Source organism: Rhinopithecus roxellana, chromosome 15 (genome assembly GCF_007565055.1).
Source record: "Rhinopithecus roxellana isolate Shanxi Qingling chromosome 15, ASM756505v1, whole genome shotgun sequence".
Lineage (NCBI taxonomy): Eukaryota > Metazoa > Chordata > Mammalia > Primates > Cercopithecidae > Rhinopithecus > Rhinopithecus roxellana.
In genome coordinates this window covers 100,097,716-100,116,435 of record NC_044563.1, presented here as the reverse complement: position 1 = coordinate 100,116,435, position 18,720 = coordinate 100,097,716, and the positions used below count along the sequence as shown (strand labels likewise).

The 18,720-nt window shown below is 37.5% G+C and overlaps 1 protein-coding gene across 6 annotated transcripts in view; it reads left to right on the top strand.

Moving 5' to 3' along the window:
- The window catches only part of PGR (progesterone receptor), a 107,739-nt gene that overhangs the window by 71,956 nt on the left and 17,063 nt on the right, over window positions 1-18,720 (top strand). For 3 of the 6 annotated variants that reach the window (XM_030918925.1, XM_010358475.2, XM_030918926.1), the window contains 2 exons: window positions 7,399-7,543; window positions 8,975-9,105. In XM_030918925.1, coding sequence (XP_030774785.1) covers window positions 7,399-7,543; window positions 8,975-9,105 — 276 coding nt within the window. The remainder of the gene's footprint in view (window positions 1-7,398; window positions 7,544-8,974; window positions 9,106-18,720) is intronic. The other 3 variants (XR_004053736.1, XR_004053735.1, XR_004053737.1) reach the window with 2 other exon arrangements.

Genomic DNA, 18,720 nt, shown 5'->3' with positions numbered 1-18,720 from the left:
AAAATGTCAGTTAAACCTCATCTTGCAGGAGAAACAAGACTGATAAATCATGATAAGAGAAAGCATTCTAGATAGAAGGAACAGTATGGCTGAAATAAAAAAGCATGAGATAGGTTTGGTGAATAATGCATTAAGCCAGCATATTAATAGTTCTCAACCTTTTCAAGTGTGGGGTTCCCTTAGTAACATCAAAAATTGTATACAGTCTCCCCATAGGGTAGTAATTAAAGTTTTGAGTAGCTACGGATTGAGAAAACACATTTGTACATACGGTCCCTCAGACACTGCTACAGTAAGTACTGGCCTTCAGGGAATTTAATCACCCAAATGCTAAGAAAACATTGACAATAAATTTATTTTGAACTGAATAATGGAAAGTAAACTTAGAGGTATAAGTTATAGGCTGATCAAGGATGGTCTTAAAATTTACTGTAGATGTTAGAGTTTAAATTAAAAGTACTAATTCACAATTCAGTATCACCTTTAAATTGTCCTCATCCTGTACATCAATACGTTGCAGTGAAATTGATGTGACAGAGGGGGTATGACGGAAACATTTCTGTTGCACAAATTTTGTCTTGATATTTCAGTTAATTTAGTGAAAACTCCATTTAGTTCAATGCTTTGACATTTTTAAGCCTTGCATTTTTTAGGACATACTTTATTTATTTGTGTCATTTCACCAGACTACTTGCAGTTATTAGTATCAGAATATTGGAACAGTATTTTGCCTTGGTTTTCTGCTTTTGAAGCATGCCAAAACAACTTTTGAGTCAGTGACAGTCGTTGCATCTTGACAAAGGATTTTTTTCTCTTCCTTCCCGAATCAGAAGAGTAAATTAAATTATTGCTGTCCAGAAAAAAATGATGAGAGAGAAATGAGAGTAGCATACTGAGAGTAAAGGCCTTAATAAATGTGTTGATAAAGACTAAAAAAAATTGTTTTTCTCACACTTTATTCCACTGAAATTATGATTGCCAATGGCAACAAAAATTTTTACTTGTCAAATCAGATGAATATTTCCAGCCCTTAATGTGTTTCACCTACATCTGGGACTATTGGCAAAGTAACTATTTCTTGCTAAAACTCTTGCTTAGGCATTTGTCACTTCGCTTCCAGGTAGGTATGTTTCTCTCCCTATGTACACTTCCTGACTCCTGTGTGGATTTGTTCTTCCACCCACACTATAAATTTGTGTTCTGAGTTCTATCTTTTCCAGTCATTTCTCATTCTACACAGTCTGTGTAAGCTCATTCATAGTTTTGTCTTCAACTACCACTATACTGTGATGACTCCTAAATACATAGTATTAGCCAGACCCGCTACAAAACTACTGAACTTTCAACGGCTTATTACACAACTCCACCCAGATGACTTCCAAGTCAACATGACCCCATAAACCTAAGGCCTTTTTCAATATCTTGAAATGGCACCTCAGCCAGAATTTTTGGTATCATCCTTGACTCACTTTCTCCTTCACCCCTTATCCAATAAATTGTTAAATTCTATCAACTCCACTTATTAAATATATGATGCATTATACATGCTACTTCTGTTGCTACTTCCCTTAGTTTGGTCCTTGTCTTTTTTTACTTGGATTCATGTTGCAGCCTTCTAACTGATTCTATTACCATCAATTTCACATGGCCCCCAAATAGATCCTCTATTCTATCCCCAGAATCATTTTTCTAAAACAATTATAATCAATCGTATTTTCCATTTCTTTTTCCAAATAGCATCCAAACTCCATAGACTCAATATGCAAGGGCTTTCTGTGATCTGGCTCCTGAATTTGCAGTGTTATCTCTCATCATTCCTCTTCACACGACTCTAAGATCTAGTTCCCTAAATGCTGTTTGATCAAATTCTAGCCTCCTTCTCTTGCCCATATTATTTTTCCTACCTGGCAGCCCATCTCTTTTCCCACATCTTCCTTTGACTGACCTGTAACTGTCTTTCAGGATTCGCAACACTTGTCACTTCCTCTGGGAAGATTTCTCTGAGCCTTCCTAGACTGGGTGAGGAAACCCTGTACCCTCCCTTGTCTCGTTTGTGCTTGTCAACCCTAACATTATGACTCTGAGTTACAATTGTGTTCTACTTTTCTATCTGTCTCACAAGCCTATAGTGTTAAAGGCAGAAACAGCATCTTTCTAATCTTGATCCTAATTGCAAGTATAATGCTTCCTCCCAAATAGGTGCTTAAAGAATATTTATAGAAATTTAATTTACAGAATTGATATGCAAAGAATTATACTATCTTAGGTTGTTAGACATTAAGTTCTTATTCAGAATAAATCATCAAACATATGTTGGTGGTTATACTTGTAGTATTGAAGCTTCTTTGTGCTTCCCAACATTGATACTTGTTGAAATGAAAGTTGACGCTTTGTGTCAGAAGGTGCTGAGATATTTAATGCTCTGCCATTGTTGTTGTAGATCATCTGTTTCAATTACATGACATTTTTTACAGAACCAAAACCTACATATTTTATCAAAACTCTGGGATTAAGATTGGGGAACTTAGTATGTCATACAAGCTGTCTTTTTTTTTTTTTTCTTGCGACAGGCTCTCACTCTGTCACCCAGGCTGGAGTGCAGTGGCATGATTATAGCTCACCACAGCTTAGAACTCCTAGGCTCAAGCCATCCTCTTGCTTCAGCCTCCCCAGTAACTTCAGCCTCCCCAGAACTACAGGTGTGCACCACCACACCTGGACAGGCTTTTTTAAATTGGTTTGTAGAGACTGGGTCCTGGCTGGTCTCAGACTCCTGGCCTCAAGTGACTCTCCTGCCTCACCTCCCATAGCACTGGGACTATCAGCATGAACCAGCACACCCAGCCCAGGCCATCTCTTTACTATACACTTTCTGTTAATTCTTTAAGCTAAAATTGGACAGCTGTAACAGGTCTTTTGTCAAAAATTATCAGGTCAAGTCACTTAAAAGGAAAAGAGTATTTTTTTTGGTAACATTTGTTAAACACAATTAGTGATAATCCATCACTTCTCTATGTGAAGGTTTTTCATTTTGGTCATCTCAAATGTACTAAGTTTGCCTGATCATTATCATCATTGGGAATTTGATCTCAGTGTTCCCATCTTTGTTTCAGCATAAAGTAATGAATGATATTACAGTTAATAAGGAAAAAAATAGCATTTCTATACTAGGCATGTTCAAGTCAATTTAACATTGTACATTTATCACAGATAAGCACTGTAAAAGGTGGAGTAAATAAAGGTTATTTTCTGAGTTCTATTCCATTCTGTCAAACAGAAATATAGTTTCTGCTATAAATATTGGTAATTTTATAAATTTAAAGTTATTATAATAAGATTTGCCTTTAATGTTGTAATAAAATAAAAGTAAGCCTGGATTTCTAGTCCCAGAATGCGAAAACAAAGAAAAAAGCAAAAAGACAAAAACAAAAACGAGTAGGATAACGTGAATGTGAACATGTAAATGTAGACAGGATCTGTTTTTGGATAAAGAACAATTTAATTGTTATATAATTTTCTAAAATGTTAAATGTTTAAAAGGTTAACATAAGACAAATGCCTGAAGTTAAAAATTATAGCATAGTTAAGTCAAATATTTAAATATTATACTTTTTTTAGAAAACTATAAAGTTCACCGAGAAAGATACAGAGAATAATAAATGTATTTGTGGAGATTATTGTGAACTCTCGGTTAATGTTTTGATACATCTGATTAATTAAAACTAAGTAACTTTCTATGAGCCTTTTTTTTTTTTTTTTTTTTTTTTTTTTTTGAGATGGAATCTTGCTCTGTCACCAGGCTGGAGTGCAGTGGCGCAATCTCAGTTCACTGCAACCTCAGCCTCCTAGGTTCAAGCCAGTCTCCTGCTTCTGCTTCCCAAGTAGCTGAGATTACAGGCATGTGCCACCATGTCCAGCTAATTTTTGTATTTTTAGTAGAGACAGGGTTTTACCATGTTGGCCAGGATGGTCTCAATCTCTTGACCTCGTGGTCTGCCCACCTTGGCCTCCCAAAGTGCTGGGATTACAGGCATGAGCCACCGTGCCCGGCCCATTTTTTGTATTATATGAAATATATAATTTGTTATATATAACAACATAAAATATATATTCTGGAAAATATATATTCCAGAACAGATAAAAATTTAATTTATCTTTACAATTTTTTCACTACTATTAACATGTATACTTTAGTTCTTATAGGTTCTATAATGTATAAAATGCCTCCTAACATTTTTTTAATGCCATTGTGTTTTAGTATTACAGACTTCCCATTAGACTGACTGGTGGATTTCATACAGTATTACTCCAATGAACAATTCTGTTGCATTGATAGACTAATAATAAATATCTCCATAGTGTTCTACAATGTGCATAATTATCCCATTTGTCTCGTAGCAACTCACTGAGTTAGTTATCATTGTCATTGTGATTTTACTCATGAGGAAATTTAGATTCAATGATAATAAGTGATGTTTCCAAAGTGGCTGTTAGTGAGTGGTAGAGCCAGGACTGGAACTTGGGTCTTCTGTCCTGAATTCCTTCCAACTTGTGAAGACAGATCAGCAATAGGGACGTTTATATGTGCCTCCCTTTAGAAAGTCTTCCTCTTCAAACATTAAGACAATTCATTGATCTCTTGTCAAATGATTCTAAATTTTATCACAAAATTACCCATTTTTGTAGTCTGTTAAATATTTGACTTACAAGCAGCATTTATGTATTACATTTATTGTGTTGAGCTTTATAATTTTCTTTCAAAGTTATTATGTAGACCTATACTTGAAGACACATTTAAGTCGTACGCAAATTTTAAAAATTATAAAAATTGCAAGCCAAAAAAATTTTTGGCTGGTTATTTAGAGAGTCTTTCTGCACCTGAGTAAACCAGGATTCTTGGATGCCAGTAATAAAAATCAACTATGTTAATTATAAAACACACAAGCAACAACAAAAACCCCTTTGAAAAACAAAAGAAAAAGAAAAAAATAATTTACTGAGGGGACACCAGGGGTTCACTGAATAGAAGCTGGAGGACAAGCTTAGAATATGGGCAGAAGCCAAGGCACATCTGAAGGGCTAAAAAGCAGGCATCACAAATCCTCCCATTGGTTCTCATTATCTGGACACCACCATCATCAAGAATAAATAGTCATATATTTGTCTTTGCTTTAGTATTTTCTGATTCAAATTCCTGTTAAAGTATGTTCCATGGGCCAAACCTATGCCCCAAGCCCAGAGAAGGAGAAGCTTTACCCAGCTTTCTCAGTGGGAAAGTAGGAAGGTAGGGCACTTGCTCTCACAAAACTACAACCAGTGGGGAACTCTGTCCACACAGAGGAAGAAGGAGGGGAGGAAGAAAGTTGGGAAGGAAAGAAGGAAGGTATTAGAGAGCAGTGAGGGAGGAGGAGAGGAAAGGAAGGAAGGGAGGGAGGGAGGAAAGGAAGGAAGGGAGGGAGGGAGGGAGGGAGGAAAGGAAGGAAGGGAGGGAGGGAAGGAAGAAAGGAGAGAGGAGTGAAGGGAGGGAAGGTGGGAAGGAGAAAAGTTTAGTTAGACACTGAAGAGCATCCCTTCTCAGTAAAAAGTAAATGCTCACTATGGCATCTCTTACTATGAATATGCATTTGAGTTTTTGGTCTTATTAAGGCTAAGGAATTCTAAGAAGAGAAGAGCAATTTTTCTACTATTCACATGAAGATGGGATGATCTGAAGTCTATGAAGAGAAGAGCCTTCTTTTTTGCTACCTACCTTGACAGGATTAACATTGTCAGGAAATAACTTTCTTTTGCTCTTGATAGCTAATGAATTAAGTTTTGCTTTGGTTTTACTTTTGAAACAGATTATTTGTGAGAACATCAGTGGATTTTTAGAGAAAATAGATGTTTTTAAAATAACTTTATAGAAAGAACCACAATGTTCTCAGCAAAACATTGTCTCTATACCTTTAATTTTAAAAATGATCCATTTTCATTGTTTCAGCTACACTGAGATATAAATAACTTTCAAGTTTATATTAATATTTTTAGCCCAGATATCTCCCCATACTTCTAATTCATATGTGCAGCTGAATCCTATCCAAAACTATTTTCTCCCTAGCAAGTTTCTTCTCCTTTATTCTATCTCGGCAATGCTGTTATCATCATCTACGGTTCAATAAAAATACTGAAAGATGTATTTGATTCCTTCTTCTTCCCATCTACCTGCAATCAGTTGACAAATGTCTTTGATTTTTCCCTTTAAATATTTTTCTGATGCACTCTCTCCTCTTAATTCCGATGTATTGACTTACTTCAGGCTTTTATCATCTCTCACCTGGGCTTTGACAGTATCTCCCAACTGTCCTCCCTAACTCCAGGCTTATTCCCTTGAATCCACCTACCACATAGCTAAAAAGGATCTATCTATATTGCAAGGCTATGTCAATCCCATTGCTTCTTAGTAGACATGCAAGACCTTGGATGATCTGACCCAGCCTACATCTCCAAACACATCTTTGCTTCTCCCACATTTAAGTTACTCATTGTTGAGTTGGTGATCTTCCCTTGAGAATTGGGAAGACATGGAGAGACTTGTGATGATTAAGTCAAGATTCATTTGCCCTTTCCTTGCCATCTTTCTGCCACCAACACCATGGAACAGCCTAAAAGAGGATGAAAGACCAAAGCATTCACACCACATCCCCAATACACACATGCACAGATTCTAAATCTCTTAAGCCACATGGAAGTTTAAAACAAGACTGGATTAAGTTTCAGAGAACTCAAGTGACCTGATGACTGTGGAATCTACCCAAGACATAGTTAAGGGTTGTTAAAAGAAAATTAGATATAAGACAACTGAAAGCAGTGGTTTTACAAAGTAAGACCAATTTATGTTTAAATCCCAAAGAACTGAGATTTAACAAACTGATTATATTCCATTTAGGCATTATCTCTCTTTTTTTCTGGAAATGTTTTCCTGACTTCCCTCCAGATTGACTGATGCACTCTCTTTTAACCTTCTCTACCCCAGCACTCATGTGCTTGTTTCTCCTGTTGAGTTGTGAGCTTCTTTTGAGGCTAGGATTGAGTCTTACTCATCTTCATTTTTATACAGTGCCTGGCACATGAATGGTTCTCATTAAATGGGTGTTGCATGAATGAGTGATGGATAATGGATTCACTTAGCAAAATCCCAGAAATGCTAAATCATACTGACTGATTTTAAGTGACTTCCAAAGTTGCTGATATTTTAGGCTGTATTATTTATTAATGTTTTCTGATTTTCAGTGTAAAAATATGTTGAGATTGAAAACATTACCCTACTTATACCTATTTTCAGATTTATATGTATTTTCAACATTTTTGATATAATCCAGTCATTTTTATGGTCACTGTATTTTTAAATTTGTTTTGTAGGTTTTCGAAACTTACATATTGATGACCAGATAACTCTCATTCAGTATTCTTGGATGAGCTTAATGGTGTTTGGTCTAGGATGGAGATCCTACAAACACGTCAGTGGGCAGATGCTGTATTTTGCACCTGATCTAATACTAAATGAGTAAGTAGTAACTTTTGTTGTTTTTGTTATTATAAGTGTACATATAGGATAATTTTGAAAGTTGTATTTCAATAGAGGATCATATATTTAGTGTTCTTGATATCATGATATTAATGTCATTTTATGGTAATTTGATATTTGGAACTTTTTTCTCGTTTCAAAATATAGCTGTATCAAATCCAAATTTCTTACACACCAAGAATGTATCAAGTAATATATTTAAAGATAAACTTAAATGTTTCATTTATCAATTTAAAATTTCATAGTTTGGTACTAATGACAATCATAAAATAAATGAGAAATATTTTTGTTATTGAGTTACATTCAAAAAGTAAAAACCTCTTTTTTCATGCATGACAAATTAGACTGGTAATTTATTTTAAAAGTTGAAAGATAAATATTTCAATTTGCTTTGTATTTAAACAATTTTAATTAATTTTCTACATGTAACCTTTAACTGAATAAGCATCTTTTCATGGTAATATTTATATTGTTCTAATGGTGAATGCTGACTTAGTAGTATATAACTCACACTGAAAGCAGTGGTTTTACAAAGTAAGACCAGTTTATGTTTAAATCCCAAATAACTGAGATTTTTATAAGTCTTTACAGTTTTTAGATAATTTTCATGTTTCATTATATTTTATCCAACAATTCCTTGAGATAATTAAGAAATCAGCATTCTTCATTGTACAGTTCAGAAAACTGACTCTCAGAAGAATTATATAATCTGCCAAATAATTTGAATGACAGTGAGATTTGTTCTCTCTTTTGAGTCAAAATCTAGTTTTCTTTTCATTATTTTTGCTAGCTTCATTTGACTAATGTGGACATTATAAAACAACACATGGTTGAGAAAATGCCTTAATTAAATTTTCTCAGCCTTCAGCACTTGTGTTTAACTTTGTCCATTTATTAATGCTTGCCAATGTCCTCTTTTGCTCTTTTCTGTATCATTGTATATTTCCCTAGAAAAGTTCAAAATATGGTAAGCTCTGTGAACTGACTTCTCCTATTTAATTGCACACAAAATTATAGATGTTTTCATAGAAAATAAATTGTAAGTAAATAAAATATTTCTGAGCATTCTTCAGCTCTACATTCTCAACTCCTACATCTCTGCTCTGTTTTCTTGGTTTAGGTATTTAAAATGTGATAATAAAAATGAGAAACAATGTTAATCTTGGTCACTGTGTATTTAATATAATTTTCTAATTTTAAGATTTCTTAACCTCAAAAATTCAGTATTGTGAAAAGTTTAGAAGATGTTTAAAACTCCAAATATTGGGTTTGTTTATTAAAAGTGTAGTCATACTCAATAATATGTAAGGTAATAACAAAGTCATATTCCCTGATAAATTACCTAAACTGGCTGAGACACTATTTTTTTTTCCTGTTGCTTTTTCTTCTGTGTATTGTGTGTGGTGCAAGACAGCGGATGAAAGAATCATCATTCTATTCATTATGCCTTACCATGTGGCAGATCCCACAGGAGTTTGTCAAGCTTCAAGTTAGCCAAGAAGAGTTCCTCTGTATGAAAGTATTGTTACTTCTTAATACAAGTGAGTGAGTTCAAGTAACTTAATGCAAGATATTTAGTTTCTTAATTCATTAGAAAAGTTGCAAACAATATGATTATATAGTTATATATGAGGTAGACATTTTGGATTATAAGTATAAAGAAGAAATACCCAATATATTGTTATAGACATTAATAAAATTACTCGATATTTTTAGTCTTTTACCTACCATATAATACTAAAATAGCCTCATCAATTTCTTTTTATTTTAGATAAAATGATTTAATTACTCTTTCATATTCACCTAATTCAGTAATGTAAACTACAGTCATGTGCCACATAACAGTATTTTGGTCAACAATGGAACACATATATAATGGTTCCCTAAGATTATAATGGAGTTGAAAAATTACCATTGCCTAGTCCCGTTATAGCCACCATAACATCATAGCACAATGCACTAATCACATGTTCGTGGTGATACTGATGTAAACAAACCTACTGTGCTGCCAGTCATATAAAGTATAGCACATACAATTATGTACAGTACATAGTACTTAGTAGTGATAATAAACAACTCGTACTGGTTTATGTATTTACTATACTATACTTTTCTATTGAGAGTCACTACTTCTACTTTTTTAAGTTAACTCAAAACAGCCTCAGGTAGGTCTGTCAGAAGGGATTCCAGAAAAGGGCATCGTCATCCTAGGAGATGACAGCTCCATGTGTGTTACTGCCCCTGAAGACCTTCCAGTGAGATAAGATGTGGGGGTGGATGACAGTGATATTGATGATTCCCACTCTGTGTAGGCCTAGGCTAATGTGTGTTTTGAGTATTCATTTTTAACAAAAAAGTTTAAGCAAAAAAGAAAATATTTAGAAGTAGATAAAGCTTATAGAATAAAGATATAGAGAAAGAAAGCTAGGCACGGTGGCATGTGCCTGTAGTCCCCACTACTTGGGAGGCTGAGGTGAGAGAATCACTTGAGCCCAGGAGTTCAAGTCCAGCCTAAGCAACATGTGAGAACGTGTCTCTAAAAAAAGAAAGAAAGAAAGAGAACTGTACCATGTGTTTTCGGTTTTAACTAAATGTTATTACAAAAGAGTCAAAAAGTTAAACTAGAGTTTATAAAGTAAAAAAGTTACAGTAAGGTAAAGCTAATTTATTATAAAAGAAATAAAAATGTGTTTATAAATGTAGTGTAGCCTAAGTGTACAGTGTTTATAAAGTCTATCGTAGTGCACAGTAATGTCCTAGGCCTTCACCACTCACTCACTGACTCATGCAGAGCAACTTCCAGTCCTGCAAGCTCCATTCATGTTAAGTCCCCTATGCAAGTGTACCATTTTTATCTTTTATAATGGATTTTTACTATGCCCCTTCTGTGTTTAGATACATAAGCACTTATCACTGTGTTACAGTTGCCTACAGTATTCAGTAGTCACATGCTGTACAGGTTCATAGCCTAGGTATAAGGCCTAGGTGTATAGTAGTCTATACCATCTAGGTTTGTGTGAGTACACTCTGTGACAATCACACAATGATGAAATTGTGTAAGGACGCATTTCTCAGAATATATCCCCATCATTCAGTGATACATGACTGCAATTAATATTGGATAAGCACAAACCATACTCTTTTCTACCACTACTCTCACCCCATCCCCAAAGTATTTACTATATAAAATACATAATTTTGTTTAGAATTATTTTTGTGATGTCAAGATAAATTGTTAAAACAGGTAACTATAAAGATTAGCATCTTAAGAGTGGGTTCTTTATCACAGACACAGTCCAGTGAGTTAGCAAGAAACACCCAGGCTCCTTCTAGCCAGTGGCTCCACCCTTTCCTAGTGGCTTGCAAACCTCTATTGGACGTGACTAGAAATGAGCACTGAGTGAGAGAGGTTTTGAAGGCTAGATCTGGAACTATCATATATCACTTTCACCCACATTCCAAGGCACTTAAGCTGCAGGAAAGGCTGGGAAATACAGCCTAGCTATAGGCCCAGAAGAAAGAGGAAATTATGTTTTATAAAGCATTGCACTGATCACCAGAAGGACAAGCAAATATCCGTTCCACTTTTTCTTATATCCAAGGAACATACTTACCTCTGCCTCAGTGGATCCCCAAGGGTCTGGGTGGGAAAAGCTTAAAAAGAAAGAAAAAGCAACTGCTTTGACCCTTGCATAGGCAGGATCAGCCCTCACATGTACAAACCGATGCTTCCTTGATTCATTGTGATTTGTATGAGAACCACAGGGAGCTAAGACCTCAGGCCGAGGGTGAGCCTAAGGTCTTTCTCAGCAACATCATTACAGGGACTTCTTTCTAAGGCACAAATCTCAAATGGCTGGGGGGTGCAGATCAGGAGGGAAGGGCAAGAAAGCTAAACCCTAAAACGAAGGCTTCCTCATGGAATCTATGCAAAGACAAGGATCAATACATAACTCTCTTGGGAACCCTATTTGGACGAGGAATTTCAAGCCTAATTTGGTGACAGAGCATCAAGTGGAGAAAGAATATTCACGTGGAACCAGCCCAGAGAGTCAACTGGAATACATTTAATAACACAGTAATTAGCTCCTGCCCTTCTTTGCATGAAGGAATGAATCCTATAGCACTTATGTCACAGAGTCCTAGATCTTCCAAATTGGCTTATATCTTTAACATAATTCTCTCTTTATGGATAGGCAACATTATGCTGGGGAATTAAACAACAATGGAATTAATCAACAGGGAGGCACTGCTCATTGTTGTCACTTAGAAACTTAGGCGATCACTAGAGCAGAGGTAAGAAAAGCAAGTGAGATTCGTACAACTTCCACTCACATACCATAGAGAGTAAGATTTTTAGCCACTTGCCACTTCACAAAAAGGAAGAAAAAGAAACTATTTAATGAATAGTACTTATGCTTTCCACAGATTCTAATTAAGATTCTAATGAGATTTTGGGAGAAAATCTATTTTTAAAACTAGAATAAATAGATAAGCATTATAAAAGCATGCATGGAATTAGAAAGCTACTGTAATTTTTTTTTTTTTTTTTGGGACGGAGTCTCGCTCTGTCGCCCAGGCTGGAGTGCAACGGCCGGATCTCAGCTCACTGCAAGCTCCGACCCCCGGGTTTACACCATTCTCCTGCCTCAGCCTCCCAAGTAGCTGGGACGACAGGTGCCCACCACCTCGCCCGGCTAGTTTTTTTGTATTTTTTAGTAGAGACGGGGTTTCACCATATTAGCCAGGATGGTCTCGATCTCCTGACCTCGTGATCCGCCTGTCTTGGCCTCCCAAAGTGCTGGGATTACAGGCTTGAGCCACCGCGCCCGGCCAAACTACTGTAATTAATACAGCATGGGAGGAGAGATATACTGAACTTTTGTGCAAATCAGACAAGTATATATTAGAACATATATAGTATAGTGGAAACCACAAATCAATGAGTATGAAGCAAATAAATGTTAAGAAAAATAGTTTTATATTTGGAAAAAAAAACAGTTTGGATATGTAGCTCAAATTATATCCTTGAATAACAGATAATTAAGTTAAATGTAAACACTCAAATAATTAAAAAATAAACTAGAAGAAATAGAAATAATCTTCAATCTCAAGTAGAAAATACCTTTTATAAAATAAATGCAAGAAGATTGGCAAAGTAAAACTTTGATGATTTGGTAGTTATGAACTTAAACCTCTCATTTGCCATTAAAAATGAAAATATAAATCTCCAGGAATAGACAGTAGGTTGAACAAACATTTTTACCATTGTTCTCTCCAAAATTACACTAAAAGCCAAATGTAGTGGGTCACATTTCTAATCACACTTTGAGGGGCCAAGCCAGGCAGATGGCTTAAGCCCAGGAGTTTGAGACCAGCCTAGGCAACTTGCAAAACCCCATCTCTAAAAAAAAAAAATACAAAAATTTAGCCGGGCGTAGTGGCAAGTGTCTGTAGTCCCAGGTAGCCAGGAAGCTGAGGTAGGAGGATCACCTCAACCTAGGAAGTCAAGGCTGCAGTAAGCCATGATTGCGCCACTGTACTTCTGCCTGAGTGATTGAGGCCCAGTCTCAAAAAAAAAAAAAAAAAAAATTACACTAAAATCTTAGTAAAGGGATTTACTATGAAAAAATTAAGAAAAAATAAATTTATATTCATGTTTACAGCTGAGGAAAATATAGGGATTGGTTGGTAACCTTAAAGAGAGTTGTGGGGGGCGGAGCAAGATGGCCGAATAGGAACAGCTCCAGTCTCCAACTCCCAGCGCGAGCGACACAGAAGACCGATGATTTCTGCATTTTCAACTGAGGTACTGGGGTCATCTCACTAGGGAGTGCCAGACAATCCGTGCTGGTCAGCTGCTGCAGCCTGACCAGCGAGAGCTGAAGCAGGGCGAGGCATCGCCTCACCTGGAAGCGCAAGGGGGAAGGGAATCCCTTTTCCTAGCCAGGGGAACTGAGACACACAACACCTGGAAAATCAGGTAACTCCCACCCCAATACTGCGCTTTAAGCAAATAGGCACACCAGGAGAATATATCCCACACGTGGTCGGGAGGGTCCCACGCCCACGGAGCCTCCCTCATTGCTAACACAGCAGTCTGCGGTGATCTATCCGCAAGGCAGCAGCGAGGCTGGGGGAGGGGCGCCCGCCATTGCTGAGACTTAAGTAGATAAACAAAGCCGCTGGGAAGCTCGAACTGGGTGGAGCTCACAGCAGCTCAAGGAAACCTGCCTGTCTCTGTAGACTCCACCTCTGGGGACAGCGCACAGCTGAAGACCACCAGGGGAAGCAGCGGGGGCCTGTGCAGACGCGAACGACTCTGTCTGACAGCTTTGGAGAGAGCCGTGGATCTCCCAACGCAGAGGTTGAGATCTGAGAACGGACAGACTGCCTGCTCAGGTGGGTCCCTGACCCCTGAGTAGCCTAGCTGGGAGACATCCCCCACTAGGGGCAGTATGACACCCCACACCTCACAGGGTGGAGTACACCCCTGAGAGGAAGCTTCCAAAGGAAGAATCAGACAGGTACACTCGCTGTTCAGCAATATTCTATCTTCGGCAACCTCTGCTGCTGATACCCAGGCAAACAGGGTCGGGAATGGACCTCAAGCAATCTCCAACAGACCTATAGCTGAGGGTCCTGACTGTCAGAAGGAAAACTATCAAACAGGAAGGACATCTATACCAAAACCCCATCAGTACGTCACCATCATCAAAGACCAGAGACAGATAAAACCACAAAGATGGGGAAAAAGCAGGGCAGAAAAGCTGGAAATTCAAAAAATAAGAGCGCATCTCCCCCTGCAAAGGAGTGCAGCCCATCGCCAGCAACGGATCGAAGCTGGTCAGAGAATGACTTTGATGAGATGAGAGAAGAAGGCTTCAGTCCATCAAACTTCTCAGAGCTAAAGGAGGAGTTACGTACCCAGCGCAAAGAAACTAAAAATCTTGAAAAAAGAGTGGAAGAATTGACAGCTAGACTAATTAATGCAGAGAAGGTCATAAACGAAATGACAGAGATGAAAACCATGACATGAGAAATACGTGACAAATGCACAAGCTTCAGTAACCGACTCGATCAACTGGAAGAAAGAGTATCAGCGATTGAGGATCAAATGAATGAAATGAAGCGAGAAGAGAAACCAAAAGAAAAAAGAAGAAAAAGAAATGAACAAAGCCTGCAAGAAGTATGGGATTATGTAAAAAGACCAAATCTACGTCTGATTGGGGTGCCTGAAAGTGAGGGGGAAAATGGAACCAAGTTGGAAAACACTCTTCAGGATATCATCCAGGAGAACTTCCCCAACCTAGTAGGGCAGGCCAACATTCAAATTCAGGAAATACAGAGAACGCCACAAAGATACTCCTCCAGAAGAGCAACTCCAAGACACATAATTGACAGATTCACCAAAGTTGAAATGAAGGAAAAAATCTTAAGGGCACCAGAGAGAAAGGTCGGGTTACCCACAAAGGGAAGCCCATCAGACTAAAAGCATATCTCTCGGCAGAAACTCTACAAGCCAGAAGAGAGTGGGGGCCAATATTCAACGTTCTTAAAGAAAAGAATTTTCAACCCAGAATTTCATATCCAGCCAAACTAAGTTTCATCAGTGAAGGAGAAATAAAATCCTTTACAGATAAGCAAATGCTTAGAGATTTTGTCACCACCAGGCCTGCCTTACAAGAGACCCTGAAGGAAGCCCTAAACATGGAAAGGAACAACCGGTTCCAGCCATTGCAAAAACATGCCAAAATGTAAAGACCATCGAGGCTAGGAAGAAACTGCATCAACTAACGAGCAAAATAACCAGTTAATATCATAATGACAGGATCAAGTTCACACATAACAATATTAACCTTAAATATTAATGGACTAAATGCTCCAATTAAAAGACACAGACTGGCAAACTGAATAAAGAGTCAAGACCCATCAGTCTGCTGTATTCAGGAGACCCATCTCACATGCAGAGACATACATAGGCTCAAAATAAAGGGATGGAGGAAGATCTACCAAGCAAATGGAGAACAAAAAAAAGCAGGGGTTGCAATCCTAGTCTCTGATAAAACAGACTTTAAACCATCAAAGATCAAAAGAGACAAAGAAGGCCATTACATAACGGTAAAGGGATCAATTCAACAGGAAGACCTAACTATCCTAAATATATATGCACCCAATACAGGAGCACCCAGATTCATAAAGCAAGTCCTTAGAGACTTACAAAGAGACTTAGACTCCCATACAATAATAATGGGAGACTTCAACACTCCACTGTCAACATTAGACAGATCAACGAGACAGAAAGTTAACAAGGATATCCAGGAATTGAACTCATCTCTGCACCAAGCAGACCTAATAGACATCTATAGAACTCTCCACCCCAAATCAACAGAATTTACATTCTTCTCAGCACCACATCGCACTTATTCCAAAATTGACCACATAATTGGAAGTAAAGCACTCCTCAGCAAATGTACAAGAACAGAAATTATAACAAACTGTCTCTCAGACCACAGTGCAATCAAACTAGAACTCAGGACTAACAAACTCAATCAAAACCGCTCCGCTACATGGAAACTGAACAACCTGCTCCTGAATGACTACTGGGTACATAACGAAATGAAAGCAGAAATAAAGATGTTCTTTGAAACCAATGAGAACAAAGATACAACATACCAGAATCTCTGGGACACATTTAAAGCAGTGTGTAGAGGGAAATTTATAGCACTAAATGCCCACAAGAGAAAGCAGGAAAGATCTAAAATTGACACTCTAACATCACAATTAAAAGAACTGGAGAGGCAAGAGCAAACACCTTCAAAAGCTAGTAGAAGGCAAGAAATAACTAAGATCAGAGCCGAACTGAAGGAGATAGAGACACAAAAAACCCTCCAAAAAATCAATGAATCCAGGAGTTGGTTTTTTTTAAAAGATCAACAACATTTACAGACGTCTAGCAAGACTAATAAGAAAAGAGAGAGGAATCAAATAGACGCAATAAAAAATGATAAAGGGGATATCACCACCAACCCCACAGAAATACAAACTACCATCAGAGAATACTATAAACGCTTCTATGCAAATCAACTAGAAAATCTAGAAGAAATGGATAATTTCCTGGACACTTACACTCTCCCAAGACTAAACCAGGAAGAAGTTGAATCCCTGAATAGACCAATAGCAGGCTCTAAAATTGAGGCAGCAATTAATAGCTTACCCACCAAAAAAAGTCCAGGACCAGATGGATTCACAGCTGAATTCTACCGGAGGTACAAGGAGGAGCTGCTACCATTCCTTCTGAAACTATTCCAATCAATAGAAAAAGAGGGAATCCTCCCTAACTCATTTTATGAGGCCAACATCATCCTGATACCAAAGCCTGGCAGAGACACAACAAAAAATGAGAATTTTAGACCAATATCCCTGATGAACATCGATGCAAAAATTCTCAATAAAATACTGGCAAACCGGATTCAGCAGCACATCAAAAAGCTTATCCACCATGATCAAGTGGGCTTCATCCCTGGGATGCAAGGCTGGTTCAACATTCGCAAATCAATAAACGTAATCCAGCATATAAACAGAACCAAAGACAAGAACCACATGATTATCTCAATAGATGCAGAAAAGGCTTTTGACAAAATTCAACAGCCCTTCATGCTAAAAACTCTCAATAAATTCGGTATTGATGGAACGTACCTCAAAATAATAAGAGCTATTTATGACAAACCCACAGCTAATATCATACTGAATGGGCAAAAACTGGAAAATTTCCCTTTCAAAACTGGCACAAGAGAGGGATGCCCTCTCTCACCACTCCTATTCAACATAGTGTTGGAAGTTCTGGCTAGGGCAATCAGGCAAGAGAAAGAAATCAAGGGTATCCAGTTAGGAAAAGAAGAAGTCAAATTGTCCCTGTTTGCAGATGACATGATTGTATATTTAGAAAACCCCATCGTCTCAGCCCAAAATCTCCTTAAGCTGATAAGCAACTTCAGCAAAGTCTCAGGATACAAAATTAATGTGCAAAAATCACAAGCATTCTTATACACCAGTAGCAGACAAGCAGAGAGCCAAATCAGGAATGAACTTCCATTCACAATTGCTTCAAAGAGAATAAAATACCTAGGAATCCAACTTACAAGGGATGTCAAGGACCTCTTCAAGGAGAACTATAAACCACTGCTCAGTGAAATCAAAGAGGACACAAACAAATGGAAGAACATACCATGCTCATGGATAGGAAGAATCAATATCGTGAAAATGGCCATACTGTCCAAGCTTATTTATAGATTCAATGCCATCCCCATCAAGCTACCAATGAGTTTCTTCACAGAATTGGAAAAAACGGCTTTAAAGTTCATATGGAACCAAAAAAGAGCCCGCATTGCCAAGACAATCCTAAGTCAAAAGGACAAAGCTGGAGGTGTCACGCTACCTGACTTCAAACTATACTACAAGGCTACAGTAACCAAAACAGCATGGTACTGGTACCAAAACAGAGCTATAGACCAATGGAACAGAACAGAGTCCTCAGAAATAATACCACACATCTACAGCCATCTGATCTTTGACAAACCTGAGAGAAACAAGAAATGGGGAAAGGATTCCCTATTAAATAAATGGTGCTGGGAAAATTGGCTAGCCATAAGTAGAAAGCTGAAACTGGATCCTTTCCTTACCCCTTATACGAAGATTAATTCAAGATGGATTAGAGACTTAAATGTTAGACCTAATACCATAAAAATCCTAGGAGAAAATCTAGGTAGTACCATTCAGGACATAGGCATGGGCAAGGACTTCATGTCTAAAACACCAAAAGCAATGGCAGCAAAAGCCAAAATTGACAAATGGGATCTAATTAAACTAAAGAGCTTCTGCACAGCAAAAGAAACTACCATCAGAGTGAACAGGCAACCTACAGAATGGGAGAAAATTTTTGCAACCTACTCATCTGACAAAGGGCTAATATCCAGAATCTACAAAGAACTCAAACAAATATACAAGAAAAAAACAACCCCATCAAAAAGTGGGCAAAGGATATGAACAGACATTTCTCAAAAGAAGACATTCATACAGCCAACAGACACATGAAAAAATGCTCATCATCACTGGCCATCAGAGAAATGCAAATCAAAACCACAATGAGATACCAT